General features: G+C 44.4%; 1 protein-coding gene across 17 annotated transcripts in view; it reads left to right on the forward strand.

The window, feature by feature from the left end:
- Window positions 1-22523, forward strand: part of PMCA (plasma membrane calcium-transporting ATPase 3) — a 359676-nt gene that overhangs the window by 330428 nt on the left and 6725 nt on the right. For 12 of the 17 annotated variants that reach the window (XM_065441193.1, XM_065441192.1, XM_065441203.1 and 9 more), the window contains one exon: window positions 6983-13317. The exons of 1 other annotated variant lie outside the window; for it this stretch is intronic. In XM_065441193.1, coding sequence (XP_065297265.1) covers window positions 6983-7540 — 558 coding nt within the window. In that variant the 3' untranslated portion in view covers window positions 7541-13317. Of the gene's footprint in view, window positions 1-793; window positions 6193-6982; window positions 13318-14992; window positions 15062-19583; window positions 19614-22523 lie in introns of those variants that run through there. 4 more of the 17 variants (XM_065441205.1, XR_010566675.2, XM_065441206.1 and 1 more) reach the window with 4 other exon arrangements.

The following is a 22523-nucleotide window of genomic DNA, read 5'->3' on the forward strand; positions in this document are numbered from 1 at the left end:
TGTGACTGCACTTCTGCCCACATTATAAGCAGCCCTCTAATAAGCTGATTGAAAGCAACTGCTTTGCCTGTCGCAAACGTGAAGAGACAGTGCGTAACCTTGATGATGCTGCAGAAGGAGCACCAACAGCAAGTTTTGTGGCTTCATAGCGATTCCTTCCTCTCATTTCTACACCACCTTTATTATCAGTCTCGCAAGGCCGATTGATCACATTGTTAAAAAAAGACTTTAATAACGCGGCCTAAGTGCCGTTCTGACTATGCATGAAGTGTGAAAAGCAATGGAATAGGCATAGAATGTTTCAAAATCCCTGCTCTGCTTGCATCGCATTGAAAGAATGCCTGTGGAGCTATATCTCGTGCCAGAAACTTGCTTCGAACCAAAGGCAAATTAAAGTGACAGTTTCATTTTTTGTGAGAGTGCATATGTGCTTCAAAAACAGGTTCGTGGCAAGCAATAAAAGCGAAATAAACAGGCTGGGAAGCAACCCATGTGTAATGAAAAGGCGATGGGCAAATTGGCAAATGAGACATTTGCACAAAACACGCAAACAGAAAAAAAAAAAGATACAATCACTAATACAGCTTAACCTAGTGGTTCTTTGTATAAGTATGCTTCTGTGAAGAGTGAAATAAGAAAGAAAGGCTTGTCATGACATTCCTAAGGGGTCGGGCTGCTTCTTTTGAACATTAATGAAGTAATGTTTGCTCTTAGTCATGGTGTTTCTGCTTTTCTAGTCCTTTCTTTCTTCATATGTGCGCGTGGTTCGTGCCTGGCGGCTGTGTTTCTGCAGAACCCAGCTCCTGAGCTGTCAGGAGAGAACATGGATCTGCTGAGCGGAAGCTTAGCACAGCTTCGACGGTTTTCTGCTGCAAGTCACCAAGGCCCCGATGACTTGACCTGCACGGGACCATCAGTGGCAACGCGCTCTCGGAAGCCTCTTTACAGCTCATGAGTTCACGAGTTCAGTCATGAGTTCTGTTGTCACAAGTTCACTCTGTAATCTGCCCATGAACACCCCCACCCGTGAACACTAATGTGTGCTCACTGAACACTTTGAAATTAGCAGTGCAAAGCTATGTGGAAGGGACCCATGCGCACTTTTGTGGGAGGCATCTTTCTTCTCTTGGAATGCTGGACGCACTTCCTATGTGTTCCCACTTTTCTGTCGAACCCTGTTGCTTGTTTTGTTGCATTCTCAAGCCGTCATCGGCACCACAGCACCATGTACTGGCATTATGGTTTAGTATGGAACATAAATGTAGATTATCTTTGGGCTCTTCAGTTTTTAAAAATGTGTTGCGCCAGAGGATGTGCGAAGCCATTTGTGTTGAATTTCCTATTCTCACCGTCACATGGCTTGTTATTGTGTACATGCAAATTCTAAAGGCTATTGTTCAGACCTTTCTTTAAATGACATTTGTTGAAAGAACCTTTTCTAAATTTCGCTTTTATTGGGGATAGTGCAAGGAAATTTTTTTTTTTTTCATTTATGTCTCTTCTAGTCTTAATGATCTAGTCTTAATGATGCAGCATGGAGAGCACCGAGGTTTTTTTTTTTTCTTAAAATGTGTGAAATAATTTGCCTTCAGCTAGATGTAGCATTGGTTATCTATTAGGTCTGTTGATATATGTACACAGCTGTTATTGTAATGAGATTAACAAACTGCTTACAAACTAAGTTTTGCAGATTATAATAGTTTGCAAACTTAGGCCTCATCTTTGTGTTGGTGGTGTGTGTGTGTTTTTGTGTACATTTCTTTTTCTTTATTCTGAACTGTCAGCTGAAGCCTTGACCATGTTCACTTGCATACCTGTAATACCTTACGAATGCTTGGTATAGAGGTGCCCTGTGCAGGGTGCTGCAGTTGAGCCAGGCTCTGGCGGATTGATCGAGCTCCAGTGGGGGATTCTTCGCAACTTGACTTTGTATTGGGTATTGTGAACATCATCTGAAAATCACAAGTGCTACTGGGGGAGCGCGCACCCTTCCAATACCAAAGTGCTTTTCTTTTTGTCTAGACATCTCCTTTTTTAAGGTTGTGGTGCAAGCAACTGTAAATTTCCAGCGCTATAATCGGTATAATATTTATTTTGCTGCTTTGAAACAGCAACCTGCTTTTTCCCTTTTCTTTCCCTTTTTTCTTTCTTGGAAAAGGGCTAGGGAAGCGCAATTACAAGCAGGTAAATCGCGTTCCCACTTTGAATGTGCTCAGTTAATGTCTGTATGGTGTGCCATGGCCAGTCAGTGCCGTTTACAAGTCAGGTGGCCCTGTCACGTGTAGATGTGTGCGCTACTTCTGTTCATTCTTTGTGAGCGCACATCTCACAGTGGTGGGGTATGTGTGTGCACAAAGTTTGACATATTTACTTCTTTTTTTTTTTGCCCCCTTTCTTACTTCACCAGTCAGGTTTCACCTGCTACTTTTTACCATCACCATTGACCATCGGCGGTGGAGTCTTTTGGGCGGAAATGCTCCACCAGCACGTCTGCTGCTCGCGACATTCGTTTCTTTTGATGTCAGTTGAAGAAAAGGGGGGATGAGTGGATGGGTGGCGGGGAACATTCGCGCTATCTTTCTCTCTTTCTCTCTCTATCAGGATCTCTCCTTCATTCGACACCCTTTATTGCCACCCCACGGGTCCCGCACTTCGTCGTTCCCTTCCTGCCTTCTACCGCACTGCAAACGTCACTCGTCTTCCTGACCTCTGTTTATTTTTTCCTTCTACAACAGTGTTGCCACTATATTCTAGGCTAATGTTCCCTCTGTGCATTTTGCTTCCCTTCCTTTGGTCGGTTTCCTTCCTTCCTTGCCTTCCTTTCCCGCACTTGTGGTTTTCACTTATACCTGAGCTTCCACTCTGGATAGGCAGGGGTCTCGTGCATTTATGCTGCAGTGTCAGAAAGACTGCAAGCTTCGGACAGTTTACTGATTTGCACTTGAAAGGCTTTAAAAGGTGGAGCCATTTCAAGGTTCCACTGAGAAGTCACATTTTATGCACCACCATCAGCAACAACAACAGAGAGGCCATGTCCGCACTTCATGGTGAGGAAAGGCTTCTTTGAAGAGACAGAAAAGTACATGTACATTCCGGTGAAGAGACTGTGAAGATGTGCCAAAGAAGACACTTTGAAGAGCTGAGCAAAGGAATTAAAATGTAGCTTTCTGCGCTCTCCCCCTTAGGGCGACAGTTGAAGAGGACAGTTTTCAGCAGCCAGTGGATTGAAAGTTTGTTGAAATTTAAACCTTTGGGGCTGTGTGAACCTTAAAAGTTTCTTGCATCCTTGCGCAGTTCTCAAGACAAGCTCTTGAAGAGAAGCTAATTCTGACTATCGGATTTCAGACTGCGGCAGCGCTGTCCTATCTCACGCCCTCGTCTGTCTTCCTACCTTACCTCTGCCTCCTTTGCCTTGCCTCTGTCCACAAATGTCTTGTTGCCCAAAACTTTATACATACCACCTCTTTCCCCTTTCTTTTTTTCTCTTCTGTAGTTTCCTGCCCTTCAGCATGTCCTTATTGCAGAACTGTGCATTCCCACCTATTTTGAGTTTGCAGGCCTAGTTTCATTACATATTTCATACACAAACCCTCCCACTCATTTTCACTTTTTTTAAAAATTATTATTGTTGTCTTTTAGATTCTTAGAAGCACAGCCCTTCCAAATTCGCTCCTGACCATTTCCTCACACTGACATACAGGGACGAGAATAACATCTTTTTATTTTTTTTATTTTGTGCCTCTGGTGCCATTTTGTAAAGTGCAAAATGTTTATTAATCTTAATTTATATTAATCCTTATGTGATGGTGGAGCAGGCTTCTTATTTCATGTTTTCGAATGCATGCAGTGCATAGCTCACCTACTTGTTTGCTATTTCTAAAGAGCAACAGCCAAATTTTAAGCAACTTGTTGGTTTGCGACAAAGATTTATGCTGCCAGTTTCTCTTGTATTTTTGGGAGCTGGTAAGCCATAGTAGCTAGTTCTGGACTGAATGCCAAAATTTCTTACTGAATACTGTTGCAATCTACCAGCCGCATAGCACATTACTAAAGCACATAATAATGCTTGAAAATAAAATGTTTAATGTTGCCATAATAATGTGGATGTATCTGAGGTTGTGCTTAAAAGAACAACCTCAGACCGGTAGCATATAGACTGTAAGGGTATCTGTACGCATACATAATACCTCACCTTGCTCTTAAGAAAAAAAGAGCTAATTGACTTTGCTGCTCCAGGCTCGCATTATTGGAAATGCATGATTTTGCTCAGACGCTTTTGGTTTAAAGATGGTTTGACTTATGCACTACACTACACTGTTCTACATAAGGAGACTGCATGCCTTGAAAGAGCTTCACCAAGGACATTTTGTTCGGGCTTGCATGACTTTTCAGTGGTCATGGTCTTGTCAGTCATTTCCTAAAAGCCTTGAACTCATTATGAGTGAGTGTTAGCTTCATTACTGAATTGTCTCCGCTACGCAGACTCACAGTTTAGTTTGCCGAAGGTTGCCTTCGTGCCAGATTTTTTTTTTTCTCTCATTTGGCATTCAGTACTGGTTGCATTGCCATGCCTTTTTTATTGAAGTGGTTTAATGCATTGTAATATGGTGATAAAGGACAGGTGATTTCTGCTCCTTCTTTTCTTAAATATTCATGTTGTTCCTTTTCGAGGGGCCCTGCTCCACCATGTCAATGTCATAGTTCTCCGAGGCACATGTATTAACGTACCCTGTTGCTCCCACAACTACTCCGGTGACCTTTCCCTGGACCCGAGTGGCTGTGTGAGCCAGTTCTGTCTGCGTTCTCTCTTTTTATAACTTTCTGTCATTCTACGCTAGCAACACTGTTACCATACTTTCTGTTCTTCCTTTTTTCATTTCTTTGTTTGTTTGTTTGCTTTCTTGCTGCTTGTAGGCGCAGGGAACACTGCCGACGTGTCATGTGACAACACCCTACTTACCCGACTGACGATACTTACTGGTCTATGCCAACACATACAGTTCATTAACATGGCACAAACTCCTCCCAGTTGCTCTGATGCCTTCTTTTGGGCTAGATGGGGACAACATGGTGATCACAGTACCTAATACATCCAAAGACTGCCAAGGGCTCTAAAGCACCATCGAGGGAGCAATCAGTGGGGGCAGAAAATTAGAATAAAGGGAATAAAAAGGGAGGGCACAGGGAGGGGAAAGAAGTCTTATGTCTCCACGTGCTGTCCAACCTGATACCACCACAGCCATGTGCAACAGGCCAATATACTACTCCAGTGCCATGGGACAAGTCTGTGTACCTACCAACAACCACTGCATCCTGTCTGGCACACATTCTCAATACAAAAAAAAAAAAGCATGCTTGGTGCTATTACTAAACACGGCTCTCACTCTCTCTCTCTCTTTGACCTTTTATTTTGTCACTTAACTGCTGCTGCTGTTACAGCTTCCTTGGTTACATGTTTCCACGCTTGCGTGCTGCATATCTAGCTTTATTTGTTTTGATTTTGCTTTGATCTTTGACATGTCTTCAGTACTGATCACAGTGAACAATTATTATTTCCTCTAGATTTTATTAGCTCAGTTTTGCCTTGTTTCTGAATGTGGCCCTTGTGTGGCCTTTCGTTTTGTTCTTTGTTTTTTTTTTTCTTGTTTTATTACTAGCTCTAATCGACAACCGTGCATCTCGGAGAAAACATACTACATTAGCAATTTTTCGTCTCTTCAATCACCGATTTTGCTTCTTATCTGTGTGATGTGTAACGCTTGTTTCTGCTTATTTGCACTCGTGTGAAGAGACAGAAAATTGTGGTTGCTTTCCTTTTCTGGTTTCCTTTCTTTTTTTTTTTCTTCATCGTCTATTTGGTTTTCCCGTGACCGAGAGAGGGGGCGCATGTGGCCAAAACGTTTGTCTTACCATACATATATTTTTTTTTTCTTTAAATACCACAGTGCTGCTTCACTGTTTTTTGCTCACGCTCTCTTTTTGTGCTTTTCAGTTCATTTGTTTGCATCCAGCCTTTGCTTCTGACACCGTAGGCACAGAGTTCTGAGCGAGAGAAAAACAACAGAGAGACGTTTGCTTTTTCCCTTTTTACTCGCTTGACTTCTGCCTGCTTGGTGATGGTAGTCTGTTCTTTTGTTTCTCTCCTTGCCTTGCCTAACAAAATTAACGCTGCACTTTACCAGCTGTAGCCATGAGCGACACTGTGGAAACACTGCCATTTGAGGAAATGGTCAGGTACTGAAGAGAAGGTGTTGTTGCGTTTGCGGGTAGAAGCACGTCTTTTTTTTTTTTTTTTCTCTCCGCACATGCCACATGAGCTTGGGGAGCCTGAAAATTTTCTTATAATTATCGTTATAAGTAGGTATATACTACACTCGCTGTCTGTGTCTGGATTTCAAGTAGTTTGCCTGAGAAGGGCGACTTTCAGTGGGTGACGCGAATGTGTAACGGTAAATATTGAGTGTTGTAACGCCTTGTTCACTACTAGGATGAACATAAATGCACATCCCATTAAGCAGTGCTGTGTGAATGCCAAGTGGAAATCGGACTGCTCACTTTTATTCTTGGTTCCATTAAGCCTTGGACTGCTCTAACTGTTACAAGAAAAGGCATCCACTTGATCCGTGGTACTGTCACCAGAGACTGCTTTTGTTTGGGTACAGTTGCAGTTTTTATGGTGTTGCTTCACCAGAAGGAGTCTTTATTGGTTCCAAAATAATAGGAAGCTGGAACAAGTGAGGAGGCTCCTTGGTCATGCGCAGAGGAAAAAAAAAAAAATCTTGGAACGTGGCTTCAATAAATCCTGCCATTGTGACTTGTGCATCTGGTTTTTATTTTTTGGTGTCATTTTTTTTCTCCTTTCACTTTTTCTTTCCTGCCCCTGGCCCTCCTTCCCTCTCTCTCTCGCCATTGTTCTTCCTCCTTTCCCCATTCTCTCCCTCCCTCAAAACGTTCAAAACTGGTGGATTGGTGGACCATGCAGCTTCGGGTAGTGAAGGCATTTAAGAGCACACTGGAGGACATGGAGGACCAGCGTAGCATTCATAGCCTGCACAGCTTGCACAGCTCCCGCAGCCACCCAGGGGGAGCACGGCCCTTGTCAGACATCAGCTTCATCGATGAGGACGCCAAGAGCCCTTCGCCACAGAGTGACCAGCTGCTGCCACCTCCTTCAGCAGCAGGACTGGTGGCCGCTGCCGATGTGTCATCGCCCAAGCACATAGGAGGTGGCAACGGCCGGGCTACGTCTGCCCGCGAAGCTCTGCTATTCTTACGCCGGGGACCTAGCCTGAACAGTGGCAACCACATGCCATCGTCACTGGAGTTTGCCCCCCTCGTGGCTGAGCGCACCAACTCATCGGCGCCGGCAACTCCACGCTCGCCACTCAGTGCCTCGTCATCAAGCTCGTCTACATCGGCCTCTTCATCAGCCGCTGCACCTGACAACAACAACCGAGCAAGCTTCTCAAACCCTCTCACGCAAGGCTACAACCTGCTGGCTGAGCCACCCGTGAGCAAGCTACACGAGACAAGCATCTGATGCAAGGGCCCTCCTACCCTCCTCCAACCTAGCAGTCTCTGGCACGGCAATGTCGCCACTCAGAGCCAGGCTCTCGCGCGGGCGCTGGAGCCGATGCTCGGTGGCACAGTTGACTCGAGGCCACTGGTGCATCGTCATGTGTAGGACATATACAGCCAGACTAGCCGGCACGTCCTTAGAAAACAACACATCGAAGGCGCTGCTTTGGCCACCCAAAAGAGGCGGGCAGGCACGCCCTTAAGTGCAGTGCATGCCACAGAAGGTGGTGACTCTTCGCTCATGAGGGCCACAGGCATTGCCAGCCGCGGTTTTCTGTGTTCCTGTATTGCGCTCAAGGACTGACCTATCTTTGAGATAATGCTTGTGAGTGCGCATCCACCCTCTACACTCGGGTTTCATAAGCACTTCATTTCTCGGTGCACTACACAACTGAGCCTTTGCTTGTGGCCCTCGGCTCCTCAAAACGGGCCTGTAGTGTTGCAGGTCAGCTCTGTGTCATCGGAGAAGCATAGGCAATGGCATGTCCATCGTTTTTCATCAACTTAAATGCGACCGTAAGTGCTTGATTCTTTTCCCTTTAGACCAGTGGCTTCCCCACGGCCTCGATCGGTAACCGCCTCTGCCAAGTTGCACAGAACTGCCGCAGCTCATTGTGTGTAGGAGCATTGAACCTAGCGATGCGCTTTTGCTTTCCCTGCGCATCCCTTGTAGCACTTATAGTGCTTGCTGCAAATTTAACCTGGAAAAATTTTGGCTCTTGACACGCGATTGTCTTAGCTGCAGGAAAGGTGAAAGGATCAAGTTATTTGACAGGCCTGTACATTTCATGCATGATTGTAATATGCACTTCAGTCCACAGTTGCTGCCATTTGATAGAGAAATGTGAGCGACAAGTTTTAGCTGCCGATACCTGCATTTTCCACCGTGTAGCTGCACCGTTATGCAGATATTTGAGCACTTTCCACTGAGCCTTCCCCATGGTTGTAACTATTGCAAATTCCAAAGAAAGAAATCTACCACTCTCTTAATTAAGAGCTTAGCTACAACATTTATAAGGAATTTTCCAGTACATCTATACTCTCTAGTATAGGCGACTTCCGGATATGCTTACTCAGGTAGTGGCATTGTAGACAAGAGCAGCAGTTCTTATACACAAACATTGCCACAAGACTGTGGTCATGTGGTTGCGTGCTAAAAAAATAAAGCCAACTCGTAGGTCACAATTGTTTCTCTCGGCAACAGCTGTCTGTGGGCAGGTGAAGCTCTGTGGTGTTAGCTCTGGCCTCGAGGGATGTCTCCTGTGCCCCGAGTGAAGCCCAGCACTGCAGCAGGGGGTCAAGGCATGGTCTCTGGCCCCACCACTGACTGCCACCACTCGACTTGCCAATTTATTGCTGTCAGTGGAGGCACTGCCAATCACCTTCCCCAGTTCCACTTCCCATCCCACCATTCCCCCATGAGGACAGTCCAGCCCACTTGCTGCCCCCTTGTATACAGGCTGGGAAACCCATGAGTGTGCGTGCCTGCCTGCCCGCTGGCTCTGCCTCTCCAGCCAGGGTCCTTTGCGAGAATTCTACAACGAGAACAGCAGACATATGCATGTAAAAGGAAACAGTGCAGCCTCGAGTCTCCAGAAAGCGGGTTGGTCTCCACAGACCACTGCTGTGTCCTGACAAAAGACAAAGCAAAGAGTGCGCACATCATAGCAGCGACTTCAATCGGTCCAGCGTTGCCGTAGCCTCTAACACCGAGTTTATCCTGTAACTGTGCTCTGGACATAGTTATTTTGTTTATCTGCAGTCCTGTGTGTTTAGTGCTTACACAGTCGGGATGTGGAGTTTCTCTGATTTTTATTGTTTTCCTTGGACACATTCTTCAGTGAAATTTTGAGTGTTTGCATGTTATTCTCGGTAGACCTTCCCTGCCTTACCCTCTCCCTTTCCTTGTTGATAACCGTGTGTTGGCTAGTATGGTCATTGGTTATTGCGCATCTTTTTTCTGGTCGGAAGCTTCGTCATCTGTTCAGTCCAGTATTCTGCAGTTGATGTTGTCTTTGCCTTGTTTCTTGTGGATATGGGTGCCTGGACATTAGGCCAGGCCAATGCCATACTGTTTTGCTTTGCGGAGGAACCACCGTGTTGTTTCTTGTTGGATGTTGGACCTTGTGCAAAGGCGCCCAAAAAGTGTGATATTTTCGCGCACACATCACAAAACGTGCACTCTAAGAACCCTATCCTCTTTTATCTTTCCAGTGTTACTACCGAGTCTCTGTCAGGTTTGCACATATGTACAGACGTGTGTGGGCGTGTCGCTCGCTATTCGTCGGACACTGTGGAGGCCCTCCCCTCTTTTGCAGCACAGTTCTCGTTTACAGTGCATCTCTCTCATTCTTTTGCATTGGTTGCTGTTCATCACTTTCCTTCACTCCTAGCCCCTACACCCTCTTGTGGCAAAGAACAAACCCCTTTTTAGGTGTTTCTAATACGAGAAAGAACTGAAAGGTGGAATTGAAGTTGTTGTTTTTTTTATCCTAATTGTAGGATGTCATACTCTTGAAGATGCTGCCACTTGCCATTTTCAATTAATTTTTTTTATTTTTTGCTTTCAAAGTGAGCCAACACTGCATGCTTTTGCTATGGGGTCATAGGCTGGCCACCAGCAGCATAGGCTGGCCCTGGCTGTTTTTGCTCGCAGACCACGAGGTGTTTCAAGAAACGAATGCAATATGAAACACACAAGCGAGAAAATGAAAGCTTCCTCCCAGATGCATGTGGCTTGAGCCCTTTATTGTGAATGCCACTCGAACATTAATTGTTCCCTTTCGCCTCCCTCTCCAGCTTTCATGCACCCCTGAAATGACTCAATAGCCTTCATACACTGATCTTAAGGCAGCTCCCACAGAGGTACGATTGACCAGATACACCAATCCCCATTGCTTGGTTTAACGCAGCATCTGTTGTCTTCGTACTGCTTTTTGCAGAGATGCAATTCTCTGCCCATGAGGTATCTACCATTCACGTGGGGAAAGTGAACAAGCATAGGAGGGAGCAAGAACAAAAACTGAAATGGGTGACGAGAACTTACCACATTTAGCCTGCATTCAAACTTTTCTAGCTTTGTAGTAGGTGATGCCGTCTGGTATGTGCACACTCTTGCGCACCTTGTGCGTGCAACAGGAAGGGTGCCATTGTTTCCTTTACACACGAATGCTCATGCTGCTCTGTGTAGGGTGTAATCCTTGTCATGCATTTTCGGCATGCAGCAGTGGACACAGCAGTGTGGGCAGGAAGTGCTGACAAGGAGACAGATATGCAACTTGCGCGAATTGTCTCCTGCCATGACGCGTGGTATGTTATTGCATGTCAGTGTGAGTGTCCTTCAACTGTCCTTTTCATTTACTCCCTTCTGCACTTAGTGTCAGGCTCCTTTGGACTGTGAACCAAAGCATAGCGCATCCATATTTCTTGGGGGTTTTACATTTCACCGCAGTGATGTTCCATAAAAGTACCGGCCAGGTCCAAAAATACTATGTGCATCTTTCTGCTGCTGCATAGTTTATACTGAGGTGGCTTAGCTACGTAGAGTTCGAGGGCAGGCTTAAGTTCACAGATCTTAGAAAACATTGGAAGGCTAGACTAAGCAGGAACACTGTCAAATTTCATTAGGAATTGCAGATAGGAAAGAGCAAGGCCATTGACAGTGCTGTTCCAGCCATTGACATCAGTTTGTGGAACGTTGGTTACTGGTCATGCTTGATTAGTTGAGTCCCGACTTGGACAGCTTATTAGCGTGCTCATGCCCACACCCTAATTGCTGTACAGCTCTGTTAAGTCGCACGGTGCTAGCACTAATCTGCTAGCCTTTGCAGCTCTACTGCCCTCGGTTAAACCCGAGTCCTTTGAGCCTTTCCTGATCCATAGTTCTTTTGTGGGCGCCTAACTTTTTGCCATCAGTGACCACATATATAGCAGCACATTTGCCTGGAGCAGCAAGGATGACAGTGCTTTAGCGTTCGACATCAAGGTCATTCTTGCATCCTTGAGTCGCACACATTGTTGCAACAGAACAAGCTTATTTTGTTCTTCCTCCATGAAAGGCTTCTTGTCAGTTTTATGTTGAATGCGCTGGATGTCCCCCTGTGTATGGGTGATTGGCTTTGCAGTGAGAGAATCAAGTACCAGTCTTCCTGTAACTTTGGGTGTTGGGCCAGAGCAGTTTTTTTGGCAATGGTCGTTAGCAAAGCAAAGTTGCCTTGCTGCCCATACCTACTCGATCATGTTGGCCTCTGTTCCCTCCTGTCCTTCACCATTGTTATCATGGCTGCTGTTCAGGCACGTGTTGCTTTTGTATGCACACTCACGGACCGACAAATGCCGCACATCTTGTTTACCTATGCTTTAGGAGGGGTCGCGCTTATGGGCTTCTTGTGGGTCGCTTTTCTTCGTCATCTTTTCCTCAAGATATTCTATGTGTGTTTGCATCTTGGTGGTCACAGAGCACGAACAAACAATATAGACATGTAGGCAGGCCAGTGTAAACTTTAGAAATGAGTACAAATATTCTGTTTCCACTTTGCTCTATTGCGGAATTCCCGCAGCACCGGCACGTTGTTGTGGGGAGAAAAGGTCAGTAAAGAAATGAGAAATGTTTATCGGGAAGGGTGGTGAAGTGGCTAAAGGAAGCAGAAAAATGGCTTCTTAAAAGGTCAATTGACTTTGGTGAATAGTTAAAGTGTAGGGCTCTCTTCCTGACCAAGCCCCCGTCAACGGCCCCTACCACAACACCCCATGCCTCGCCAACCTACGCACGATGTCTATATGCTCTTGTGTGACTGGGGAAGTATGTGCATGCGCAATTAACTGGCATTTAGCTTTGAACAAGGGGGATACCACTATTCTGCTTGCGACGGCGACAGGTGGGATTTGCGCGCAGCTTTCTTCTCGTAGCCGAAGCAGTATACCATAGCTGGCTAGCTTGTGTTTTTAAACACAGACTTAGAGGAACTTGTGAGAATAACTTCGTCTTTTACAGAAGCTCTTGCATATGAAGCAATACCTTAGCATCATTGTAAGATATCTTTATTTTTCTTTGTTTTTTGTTTTGCCGTGGTGGTGGCTCTGGGAGAGGAATGGGGAGCTTGGAACCATTTCTGACTCTTTAGTCTCACTGCCCGTCAAGAAAGCACACGAAACTTGGACTTACGTTTGTTTGTTGGTTGGTCAGTCTGTGAATTTTATGAGAGAGAGCGCAAGAGCGTCTATTGGGACGTGTCTTACTGTATGGTGGCGTTACGAGATGTGACATATTTTTTAATGAAGGGCTCATTGCAACTGTCACAAGGTATGATGCTGTGTGTAGTCAGGTATTTTGCTCTTTACGAATACTCCCGTTATTATCATTTTCAAAACCTCTAACAGACTGCCTGTTCAAGTCTTCACACGAGTTATTGGCGCGTTGGTGGATTGTTACAGATGCCTTGTTATAAAGTTGTTCTATTGTGTGTGGAGGAGACTTGCTGCATTTCTCACAAACGGTTTTCTTGTGAGACTTCTTGCGTTTAGTGTAAATATGGAGTAACGAGCTGTAATCTAGCCAATGTGTCACTCTGACAAAGAGCAAAATGAACATGGTGGAAGGAAAGCCCTTGTTTCTCTGTTTTCTTTCCTGTGGTTAAGCAAGCAAAGGGAAACCTGATGTACAAAAGAGGTGATCAAGTGCAGCTCTGTACACGAGGTACAATAGAACGGTATATTAAACTGGAGATCCTGGAAAACTGACACCAGATGGCCGTCCTTCTTTCCTTCCTGTCACTGTGTGACGGGAAGGTATTCTTTTTCTCAGATCTGAACTTCCCATATATTGCAAAACATATGTGGAGGTAAGCCACTGAATATGAGCTTTGCAAGATGAAACCTACCAGTGGCCTAAATACATCAGAGAAATGAAATATCAGCAGGCCTTGCTGCCTAGTATCATAGTGAGCTGATTTAATGCAGTTGCTATGTGAGAAAAACCAACTGTCAAGCTGTGGAGCTAGGGCCATGCATGTTTGGTTTTTGCTTGCATTACTGACCTGTAGTGCTGCAATCTTTCCGTTGGTGCTGCTAAAGGACCTCTTGCCACGGTGACTTATCATGAGCTTGTTTGTACATCTAGATATTTTTTTTATTGCCTCTGATGTCACAGAACAACATTAATGGCATGTGCAACACTTTGCTGCTGAGGAAAATGTTGCGAATTTGGTTCCCAGCCATGATAGCCATACTCTGATGGAGCAGTAATGAAGAAATGTCATTTACTGTGGCAACTTGCCAGCTGAGATTTCAGCACAGGTATCCTACCTGGAAAGCACTCCATAATTGTCCTCCATAATTCTGTGATGTTCAAACCAGTCAATCACTAAAGGAACCGGCAAACATTATTCTGCAGATCTCCTGTGGCTGCCCTCGGTCATTATCACAGAATGTGTTACAGTTACTCTTCATATATCGCTCGCTTGCTGTTGTCACACAGTTTATTACATTACAAGGACAGTCACTGCCATGCTTTAGCGCTATAATAGTGACGGTAGCTTTGGATAGTGCTATATTTGGTGACAGAATTGACATAGGTCAGTGAAGTTTGAGGATAATGGTGAACCAGGCATGATCGCTCACATCAGCCTTGGTAATTTAGGTATCAGTTACATTCAGTATGAACATGTGAATGACCCACTATATAATGTGCTAACCTTGTGCCAATAATTCCAACAGTAGAATCACTAAGTGAAATATATATGTGTATATATATATATATATATATATATATATATATATATATATATATATATATATATATATATATATATATATGCATGCAGCATAAAGAAAAACTTGTATATCTGCTAAGTGGAAAGCAACTCTAAGGCATGCAACATGGAGGTTTATACGAATGCCTAATCAAATTTTCTTTAGCTTGTCACTCTTGACTTCATTGGCCGGCACAGCCACTGGAGCCTCAGGAATGATAAAAACTCTGCTTCGCATAGACACTGAGAACTCGGCAGCAGGTTTGTGGGGAGTACAAACAGATTCACAGAAATGTGAAATACGCTGGTCTTTGGAGAGGCTGAAAGCCATCTTGGCTGGCGATTTTCTGGCACTGGTATTCTGCATATGACGAGGTGGTCGTACAAATTATGTTGCAAAGATGCACATGGCACTTGTCGACGTAGTGATTCTGAATGCAAATAAACTGAATAGGTGATTTACACCAAAAGAACATCCCTCCCCCCCCCCTATTTTTTTCTTTTCACAAAATTGTTGGCTAAGGATGGCCACCAGGACCACCACCACGAATGGGGTCAAGTTTTTTTTTTTTTTTCTGCAAAGGGTTGTTTGAACGAAAGTGCGCCTCTGTCAGCTCGTTTTGGCTGGGTTAACACTGACCCTCCTCCCGATGCTATTTCCCAAGGTGATTGGAGGAGAGTTGCAGGATCGATTGATTCCAGTTCCCTACAGCAAGAGTGCAACAGATCAAGCTGTAAGACTCTTTCAGCTGTTGGAAACCCTTTTTTCTTTGTCCTGCACCTTGTGCCTGCTGCGTTGTCCATATTTATAATTTTTTGAAACATTTTTTTATCTCTGTAGTACTTAATTTGTATGTAGTGACACAATGTCTACTAACTGCCCTTTGTATCGGCGGATGTGCCTGCGATTTCCTGTGTGGTGTTTACGAGTTATGCTACTTCATTGGCACCTTTCATTCTTGCTGTGTCATCTCTTTATGAGCTGTGTTCACCATTATTTAGCCCCATTTTTCTCTGGCTCTATTTGTTGATTTCGTATAGGCTAGAATGAGTCACCTATGGAACCAGGCACATCAGCCCCTTTTGGTTTATTTGTATGTTTTTCTTCTTCCTTTTTTTTTGTAGACTGTCACTGAGCAGCATGTGTCAGCTAGTGTTTGGTTTCTGGCCGCTGGTGGTGTTAGTATCTCTTGTGCAGTGACAGTGAAAAATTTTTTATTGATGTGATGTGTAGTGCTGTTAGACATCTTCCCTGCCGCATTTTGGCTTGGCGGTATGCAGTAAACACCGTGGTGACATGCACAACTTTTTGACATGGCTGCTAGCGGTGCCACTAATAAATAACCATGCTTTAAGGCCATAGAAGCTCCTTGCATTTTGGAGGACCTATTGCCATGGACTGCAGAAATATCAACAGGCCTATGATAAACTAGCAATTATAAAAATGGCCATTGTGTCATCCTATGTTGACGGAAATTATCGCCCACTAAATGTTGCCCTGATAAGAGGGCAAGGTATAAATAGCTTTTCCTGTTCAATTGCTTTCTTATTTGCAATAGAATTTCACATAAAGGTACAATTTCTTGGCACATTTCATTTGGTGCCATGTTTAGATGCAGTACTTGTCTGTTTTCTTCAGAATATGTCAGAATCGTGAGTCTCCAGGGATGCCAGATGAAACGTTTTGTTTCAGCAGGAGAAATGGTGGCACTGTCTATTTAAGGAGGACGAACTGCTTTTCATGGAGACGATAAAATGCAGAGTGAACTTGCTATGCTAAGTAATGTATAAATTATTTTCAAAATTTGAATACCAAACAGACTTCAGTTGCTAAAAGAGCCATGTTCACCTAGCTTTATTATCAACACAGTATTTGGTAATTGACATGCAGGCATATTTTTTTAGAGGCATATATTTCTGTGCTTTTCGTCTCATTCAAGCCACAATGCACAGGGAAAGCTATGCATAGTGGAGGTTGTCTTTAAGCTTGCTTTCTGTTCGTTTGCCGTTCAAGTTTGGAGCCGGAATATTGTCGCAAGCCTACGTTCAACGATGTTTTGCCTCACAATTTGCTAACATCAGTGCAGTGGTGACTCTGGGTGCTTCTCCGAACAATGATCAAATTGGTTAAACCTAGGTTCGTGCTCCCCCATCACCATTTGCAAGCGAACACAAATTGGCGGCACCCACATCTGTCCTGCATTAGCAAGTTTGTGCTTGGCATGAACTTTGATGAACTTGGGCTGTGTGGCTTTTCTCCTGATTTTTACCATGGGCTGTCTAGTTGTGTAGTACTAACTGCTTGCATTTGCTTCTAGCTTGGTTCTGCACAGTACGGGAGTGGTGGTGTTCTTTTGTAGCGTAGCTGCATTTTGTTGCCTTATTGCTTTGTTCAATGACTGGTGTCCAATGAGTTCCTTCTGTTCTTTTTTGTTGTTTGTTGTTGTCTTATACTTCATGACAAACGTGAGCGTAAATGGTCGTGGCAAGCAGTTAGCATTTGTTTCATTTCCACATTTCCTTTGTTGGACAGAAAGCAGCATCACAAAAGAAATGTGTATTTGTAAGAACAAAAAAAGTGGCAGCGGGTGTTGTGCACATGAATGACACGTAAGCCAAAGTTGTAGTTTTGTTGTTTAGAGCAGGGGTGTTCAAAGTGTTGCCTGTGGCCCTCCCGGTAAGTGACTGGGTTTTCTTAAGCATGGCTTTGTTGTGAGCAGTACCTCAGTGCCTCGGTGCTTGCACTAGAAAGGGCTTCACTTTGAATACCTCTGACCTACAACTATGTCGCAGCCTCAACCTCTGCTCAATTAACACGAGCATGGCCATTCTCACACTTTACACTGACAAAAATGCTATTTACGCAGACCTGTTCGACTCATTAAGCCTTGCCGTTTGTTCTCTTGTGTGCAGTAGCTGCATGTTGTTGGGAATGCTGACTGGAGTGCTTTTTTTTTTCGTTTTCTTATGACCACAGTACTCACTCTGCTGTAATTTGTGGCAGATGAAGCGTTCACATATTTTAGCAAGTCCAGTAAGTCTATGGTAACATAGAGCCTGCACCTAAATGACAGTTTAGTAAACGAAACTGGCATTCATGTGAAGCATATGAAAGACGCATCCTTCTTTTTTTTTTTTTTTCGGGCATGGTGACCATGTGGGACACCATTGTTGCAAGAGCATTAGATAACCTAGCTTGCTTTCTCGCAATACGGTACAAAATACATTAGGAAAGATGTTGTTAACCTATTTGCACTGCACACTTAAACTTTAGTGCAGTGTTTGGGCAACACAAAAATCAAGAACTTCTTTTATCATTGCAGGAATGAAATGCAATATGACCATCATTTCTTGAGGTGCTGAAGTCTTGTAATGCTGATGACACTGAGGAGAAGTCCTAATTCACATAGTGTAGAACACACCTTCGCAGCTTCATTCTTCCATTGAGATGACGCTTAAATGGCAAAGAAAAGTTGCTAGTTGTCATATTAATAAAAGAAAAATGTAGTGACTATAACTTGGTACGTAGCATAACTTTACAACCCAGCATGAGCTTTGACACCTTGCATTTGTTATGCAGCATGTCACTGGAAATGTTGCATTCAGTGTTGGTTTACAAGTTGTTCCAAGGTGCTTGAGCGATAACAGAAATGCTTGGTAGCTCACTTTTTATAAGCTTATGGCTGCCAGGGTCTCACGATCACTGGAAGAAGCATGAACTATTTGACATTATTCATGATCACTGTGAACTGTGCATATTCTCTTTGATTCAAAAGCAGAACCTTGGTTGCTGTTGATGTTGACAAATTTTATGCGTAAGATAAAATCTTTGGAACCGTAGCTTGTTTAACTTTGGCCTTCTGACATTGGTTCAAGACTCCTGCATCACCTGTTTCTTTCTTTAGCAATTTACATTTGGAGCTTAATGCGTTACTTACAGTGGTGCTGGAAGTAAACAGCAGCCTGAAATGTTGCTTGAGAATTACATCTTGTCTGCAGGTTTTGTGGTGGCATAGGCTTGCTGTACATTGCATTGGCCTTTTTAGTGCTTGTTGTTTCAGCTTGCAATTCAGGCAACGTTTGCATTGTGCAGAAAACCTACTTGCATTGTGCATGGCTTGAGCTAGTACCTTCCCGCAGAACCACTTTCTGTCAGCTGATTGTGCAGCTAGTTGTGCCTAGGACAGTTGCGGAATGTGCAATTTGGGCTAATCTGTGCCTTTAACACATTGACACGCATCGCACTTAGGATGGTAGCTGACATGTTTTCGGTGAGACTAGCTATCTACAAAGTGCCATTTGCTTGTGGCAAAGGTTTGAACTATCTCCTTGCCACTTGTTGCATTTCATTGGCTGGTTGCTGTTGTAAGTCTTGTGACTAACGGCATCATTTCTCAAGCAAGCTCTGCTACACCCTCAGCTACACCTATGTCCTCTTGGTTTCAAGTAATTATATTTTTTTCTTTGTTTTGTATTGTCCCTTGATTTTTACTTCAATTCGAGAACTGCTGTCCTACATAGATTTTGAATTACATGGCTATCCATCCTACCACTTTTTCAAGCTAGCTTCAGAAGCACGAGGGTTAATATGTTCATATTTTACTACTTTGCCACTGTCATAATTATTGGCCATAATTACCCACACTCGCAACCATCAAATGTTGTCCAGCCATGTTATTTTAACTAGGTTGCTCAATTTGTAAACCTTCTTAGTAAACATACAATAATAGTGCATTCATATTCGGTATATTTTGCGTGCTTTCAGACTGTCGGTTCACTTACTAGCATGCACTTGTGCATATGGACTTCAATTGTTAACCAGCACTGTACTTGTTTGACTGCTGCAGACAGCTTGGGAAGATTGAACACTAACATACAGATTGATCACCACCCAATAGTCGCACTACTGTCCTTTCGCCCTCTCTAACACTAGGACTGGCTTTTTCTTGTATATGTATATAGCATATAAAAAAATTTACAGATTGTACAGCAGGTGTGGTAAAGATCAAGTTGGAATCTTTTTCTTGTGCATTTTTCACCACAGGCAGCAGCATTTATATCCAACGAATCGTGGACTCCGGTTGCCCAGTTCTGTGGAACTTCTTTTTACTTTTTGTTTTATATTTGTTTTCACGTCAGACTCTTTCTCAAAGGAGCCGCAAATTCCTGTTTGTTTTCTTGTTTCACACCTTATTTGTCCTATTTTGGTGCCTCTGAGAGCGTGTCATTTACTCCATTTGTCATTTATGCATGCAGGCCTATCATTCTGATGTTTTGGCGAAACAAGTAAGTTGAAACCTTCAACTTATAGGCACGCAACTGCGACGCAAATGGCATGGATCTCTCTGTTTGTGCCTTGACGAGTGGACAGTTTCCTCCTCTCTCTCCTGTTATGCGCCTCACCAGTTTTCGCGTCGTCGCATGGCATACTCTGCCGCCATTATCTCTCTCTCTCTCTTTGCTTAGGAGTTAGGTCGTGACTTCCTGTGCTGTGATGGTAACACGCTTTATCAGATCCTGTGTGGTGTGTGCGCCTGCATGTCGCTGTCTTTGCTGCTGCTGTGGTTGCTACCAGTGCCGCTGCTGACGCTTTATATAGTGCCTCCTCTGGCATTGACACCCGCAGTTATATTATTCTCCACTGTGCCGTCTAACCTGTCTGGTGGGCTTCTTCCCTTTGGATCTTTCTCTTCATGTCGCTGGTGAGAGCGCGCGCGTGGTTGAGAGGACCCCTCCCCCCCTTTTTTGTTTACGTTTTTATAACCCAAGGAGAGAGAGGGGAAGTGATGCAGTCTGTCCTTTTTTTTTTACTAGTGCGTGCAGTGATGCTCGTTGTGACAAGAGTTTGGCTTTGGGTTTACAAGTGTTGCTAGTGCCTTGCTGGTTTGTGCTGCTTTATGGCTTGGTTTCGTTTTTGGTGTGGTTTTTTTGTGCTCGGCAGCTTCTTTCTTTTCTGTGTGCCTCTTAAAATACGAGACTCAAAGAGAGCAAACAAGCAGTTGTGATAGGGCAAATGCATTTGCTACGATACATGCCATGCAACACATAGCTGCCATTTTTTTTTTTTTGTTAGGCCTTGATGTTCAAAAACAAGGAACTCTGAGACACAGGTCACTTCACTTGCAACATGCGTAGCGATGCGTGTATTGGTCACCCACATTTACTGTGCGCACAAAGGTGGCTTCTGGCCTTGGCAAACACAGCTGCCTGCGCCAGGTGCGTTGCCCTGTTGTGGTGGCGCTGTCCTGGTTCTAGGGCAGGGCCTGTGTTTTCCTGCAATGTGTGACCAACAGCTCACACCACGCGACACGTGTTTGACATCATGGGAAAATGTGACAAGGGGAAACAACTGTACATGTCCACGGCACTGGTTTTTCTTTTCACTGTGTTCGAAAGAACATGCTGTGACCGTGCACAAAGTGCCCACAAAAGTGAATGAACAGAACTGGGACAACGGCACCAAGAGAGAAGGTCTGCAGGAAGACGGCGCAGACCAGTCACACACAACACCTGGCACAACCCACCCCACCACAGAATCTCAGACAGCCGAGAACTGCGCGGGACACTGGAGGAACACCTACAACTACCACCACCAATGTCACAACCGGCACAGACTGACTGTAGACATTTCTATTTTGGGATTTTCCTTTGTTCTTTTCTTGCTGTTGACAACTGGGAGTTCCCACATTGGCCCCTTTAGGGCCTGCTGCATTTGATGCAATGCTTGATTCTTAATACTCAACCTTGTCAAGTAACAAAAACCAAACGGACAAGCTCTCATGTGCATGTCTTGGTTTTCTAATCTTAGTGTGAATTTTTACCTTCTTTTTTGTTCCTTTTTATTGTTTGGCTGCCCATTTTAAGTTTCAGTGGCTGTTTATTTCAAAAGCCAACAAAGCCCCGTGCAAACAGCTAAGAAGACAAAGGCACGTTAAGGATTTGATGCGAGCTCACACCACTTCCTGTGGTTAGCCACATTTTAGTATATGCTGCATCAGCATATAACAGGTCCCATAAGCTGCTTTTTTCATTGTTTTGCTGGGGTGTGCACGGATTGGCAAAGAGTGTTCACTGTGCGTGTTTGTGTGTCTGTTTTGTCATGCCTCTCAAAGTTTGCTAGTTGTGGCAGCGGATGCTACTCACAGTGGAGTTGAGACTAGCTGTTCCGGAAGAGTGGCACGCCATAGTGAAGTGTGCATCACCACGGTATAGGATCCGCTGCCGCCCAGCTGCTGTTGGATGCATGGTTTTTTTTTTTTTTTTTGCTATGAGCATGCTTGCCTTCAGGCACAGCTCTGCGCTGAGCCATAAAGTCAATGGCTGTGTATATTCTGTGCTTTGTTTGGTGAGGCCGACCATTTCTTAAATTGCCCGTGTCACTGGGAGAGTGCAAGTGTCGTGGTGATTGCAAGCTCTAGGTACGTGCACTTTCAGGTAGTATTTATTGGCACTTTTCTCTCCCGAGCTGCTCCTTTTATCTTTTTTCGTTCACCAGGCAAGCACTTGTAATGAATTTGACAGCTTGCTCTCTCCCCCTTTTCTCTCTTAGTGCTTTACCTTAAAATAGTTTTGCTGCGTGGACTTTCAAGCTTAGTAGGGTGCCTCTTTGTAGAGCTAGCTTGTAGCTTCGAGGGCACAACCTCTGTGCACTAGCGCTACATTGCCACGCACTGACTTTTTTTTTTCCTCCCGCGGCACTGTCTCATAGTTGTAGTGATCAGTTTTGATATGTCTCAGCCTGAGCGAGGCAGTGACCGTGCATTTGGTTGCCACTTCTTTGTACCAATATGGGTGCTGCTGCAACAACTGCTCTGCCTTTTACGACAAAACTCTCTCTTTTCCGCCTTTTTGCTGCTATCTGGCTGTGCTGCCTCTCATATTTTTTTTTTTACATTTTGGTTTTCAATTTTGCGAGCATTGTTTGGTTTTGAAGCTTCGTTTAGTTTGCTCACGTTTGTTTTGCTGCATTTTTGTTTTGAACTTTTCTCTCTCTCTCTCTCTCTCTTTATTTTGGTTTGGTACTCACACGTTTTTTTGTTGTCCCCCCCGCCCCCGCTCCCTCTTTTTCGTTTCTTTTTCTTCCACCCTGCCTTCGTGGCTCCCGTGTTCTCTTTGCTTTCCATCCCCGCCATCTTCTTCGCCTGGACCCCCCTCTCTTCCCCTTCCCCGGTCCCCCGCCCCCCTTCTCTCCCCCTT

The sequence above is a fragment of the Dermacentor albipictus genome, chromosome 5 (genome assembly GCF_038994185.2).
Source record: "Dermacentor albipictus isolate Rhodes 1998 colony chromosome 5, USDA_Dalb.pri_finalv2, whole genome shotgun sequence".
In the NCBI taxonomy this organism is placed as follows: Eukaryota; Metazoa; Arthropoda; class Arachnida; order Ixodida; family Ixodidae; genus Dermacentor; species Dermacentor albipictus.